Below are 2,886 nucleotides of genomic sequence, written 5' to 3' on the forward strand. Positions count from 1 at the left end.
TGAGCTGGGCTTGGGCTCGTCAGGCTTTATTAAAAGCCCGACAGGCCCGACCCGAGCCCGGTCCATACCCAAATCTACACACATGTAATTTACCGGGTTGAGCGGTCATTTTTACTTGTTATACACTTTAGTTAGAGGCCATCTTAAAGTTGTGAAATTTTATATAAAATAATGAAGATCGTACACCAAAATGTTTCGAACATGGTACATGTATGTAATTTACCCCCAAATCATGGGTTTAAGCCAAATTGATCCAACCAAGTCGCGTGGGAAACCCTTCTAACCCTCTTTTGAGTTTTGAAATTCCCAAACAGAAAACAAGAGCAGCCATGCGATTGCGAAGGCATCCCTTGGCCGTCTCCCTCCAAATCCATGCCTTCAAATTCAATCTCTGATCCCTCCATACGCACTCTACTCAATTCCTGCAGAAACATCCACCATCTCCACCAAATTCACGCCCGCATCATCCACAAAGGCCTCGAGCAAGATCATTATTTAATTTCCCAATTACTCACCCTCTCTTCCTCCGTTTCCTACTCCACTTCCATCTTCCACCGCCTCCTCCGTCCTTCAACTCTCCTCTACAACATCCTCCTCAAAATCTACTCCCGGAAATCCCAATTTGACGATACAATCTCCTTCTTTATCCGCATGAAAAGGAGCGAGAACGCGCAGCCAGATAAGTTCACTTACCCTTCCCTAATTACCGCGTGTTCGATTGAATTTAGATTGAAAGAAGGTGGGTTTGTTCATGGGTCTGCAATTAGGTGTGGTGTTAGTGATGATTTGTTCTTTGGGTCTAGTTTGGTTGATTTTTATGGTAAATGTAAAGAGATTGTGTGTGCACGGAAGGTGTTTGATGAAATGCCTGTGAGAAATGTGGTTACTTGGACAGCTATGGTTGTTGGATATGTTAATGTTGGAGATTGGGATAATTCGAAGAAGGTGTTTGATGAAATGCCGGAGAGAAATTCGACGTCGTGGAATGTGATGATTGGGGGTTTAGTGAAAGCAGGGGACTTATGTAATGCTAGGAAGTTGTTTGATGAAATGCCTGAACGAACTATTGTTTCGTATACCGTTATGATTGACGGGTATGCGAAAACGGGGGATATGGCGTCTGCGAGGGCTTTGTTTGATAAAGCGACGGAGAAAGATATTGTTGCTTGGTCTGCGTTGATTTCGGGTTACGTGCAGAACGGGCAGCCGAATGAGGCTATGAAAATATTTCTAGAAATGGAGTCATTGAATGTTAAACCTGATGAATATATAATGGTTAGTTTAATGTCTGCTTGTTCTCAATCGGGTAATTCGGATTTAGCGAAATGGATTGATTCGTATTTGATTCAGAGCTCGATTGATACTCGTCGAGGTCATGTTATGGCTGCTCTTATTGACATGAATGCGAAGTGCGGGAACATGGAGAGAGCAACAACGTTGTTCGAAGAGATGCCTACGAGGGACCTAATTTCGTATTGTTCTATGATACAAGGATTGTCGATTCACGGTTGTGCTAAGCAGGCCGTCGAGTTGTTTGATAGGATGCTAAACGAGAAATTAACCCCGGACGAGGCTGCATTTACTGTTATATTAACAGCTTGTAGCCGCGGAAGGCTTGTTAAAGAGGGTTGGTATTACTTTGAGACAATGAAGAATGAGTACGCCATGGTTCCTTCCCCGGACCATTATGCGTGTATGGTTGATCTTCTTAGTAGATCGGGACAACTAGAAGCTGCATATGAGCTTCTTAACGCGGTGCCTGTGGAACCTCATGCAAGTGCTTGGGGTTCGCTTCTTGGGGCGTGTAAGCTTTACGGTGAAGTTGAGTTGGGGAAGAATGTCGCTAAGCGGTTGTTTGAGCTTGAACCTGAAAACTCTGGTCCGTACGTGCTGCTATCCAGCATCTACGCTGCTGCTGATCAGTGGCTAGAATATTCGGTTGTGAGGGATCAAATGAAGGAAAGAGGGGTTAGGAAGTTACCGGGTTACAGTTTGTTACAGCAGGAAAGGTAGGATCTTTTCACCGGGGCAGAATGAGGGGTGTATCGGGCTGTTAGCGTTACCTATCGCTACTTCAATCCACTATTCCAGCCTCCGCTCGGGCCCTCCGCTTTTGTATTTGCATATCCTCCAAATACGAACTCAGATATTTCCAAGGAACTTCAGTGTGCGCTTTAAAAAGCCGTTTGGATTCAAAATTGGCGGTGCAAAGTAGCGACCGATGGTTTACGAGTCTTGACTTGATAATGAAAGTGGCAGCTGCTTACGGGGATATCCAAGTTACATGTAGGGTCAAGTCATTTACTCGATCTATCAATTGCAGTCTCGAGAACGAGAAATTTTATTATATGCCGGACGTACAGCCTATTACGTTACGTTTACATTGCGGTATAGAAACAATAGGAGATGTGTAAGAAAGAAAAGATGGAAGGAATGTATGATTAGATTTTCTTCATATCAGTTTTGGTTATAGGGAAGGGAGAAATATGTATTTGTATTTTGACAAGTAGAGTTTTTATAAATTTAGGATATTTTTCCAATCCTAAAAAAAAAAAAGAAAAAGAAAAAACTATAACATTTCCAAACCTACCAAAGAAAAATGCGAATAGTAATATAATATATGATTGATTAGCTACACGAATTACAAAAGTTTTAATTTTGAGCTCAATTTAGGTAGGATTTTGCTATTTACCGTCCTAAATTACTTATCACCACCTCTATTTGTATAATTTTACCATTTGCATAAAAAAATTTCAAAACTGGGGAAAAAAAATTTTGGGAGAAAATTTCAAAATTTGGCCTAAACGGATGCGGCATCCGCCCTTGCCATGGGCTGGCTGGATGCTGCATCCGTTTAAGCCAAATTTTGAAATGTGCAAATTCGTA

The 2,886-nt window shown here is 42.0% G+C and overlaps 1 protein-coding gene across 1 annotated transcript; it reads left to right on the top strand.

The window, feature by feature from the left end:
• The first annotated feature begins 261 nt into the window (after positions 1-261).
• On the top strand, positions 262-2,619 carry LOC136209915 (putative pentatricopeptide repeat-containing protein At5g37570). Its single transcript, XM_066001549.1, has one exon. The coding sequence runs from the start codon at positions 373-375 to the stop codon at positions 2,011-2,013; it is 1,641 nt and encodes a 546-aa protein (XP_065857621.1). The 5' UTR covers positions 262-372; the 3' UTR covers positions 2,014-2,619.
• Positions 2,620-2,886: the final 267 nt, after the last annotated feature.

This window comes from Euphorbia lathyris, chromosome 10, assembly GCF_963576675.1.
Source record: "Euphorbia lathyris chromosome 10, ddEupLath1.1, whole genome shotgun sequence".
Classification (NCBI taxonomy): Eukaryota; Viridiplantae; Streptophyta; class Magnoliopsida; order Malpighiales; family Euphorbiaceae; genus Euphorbia; species Euphorbia lathyris.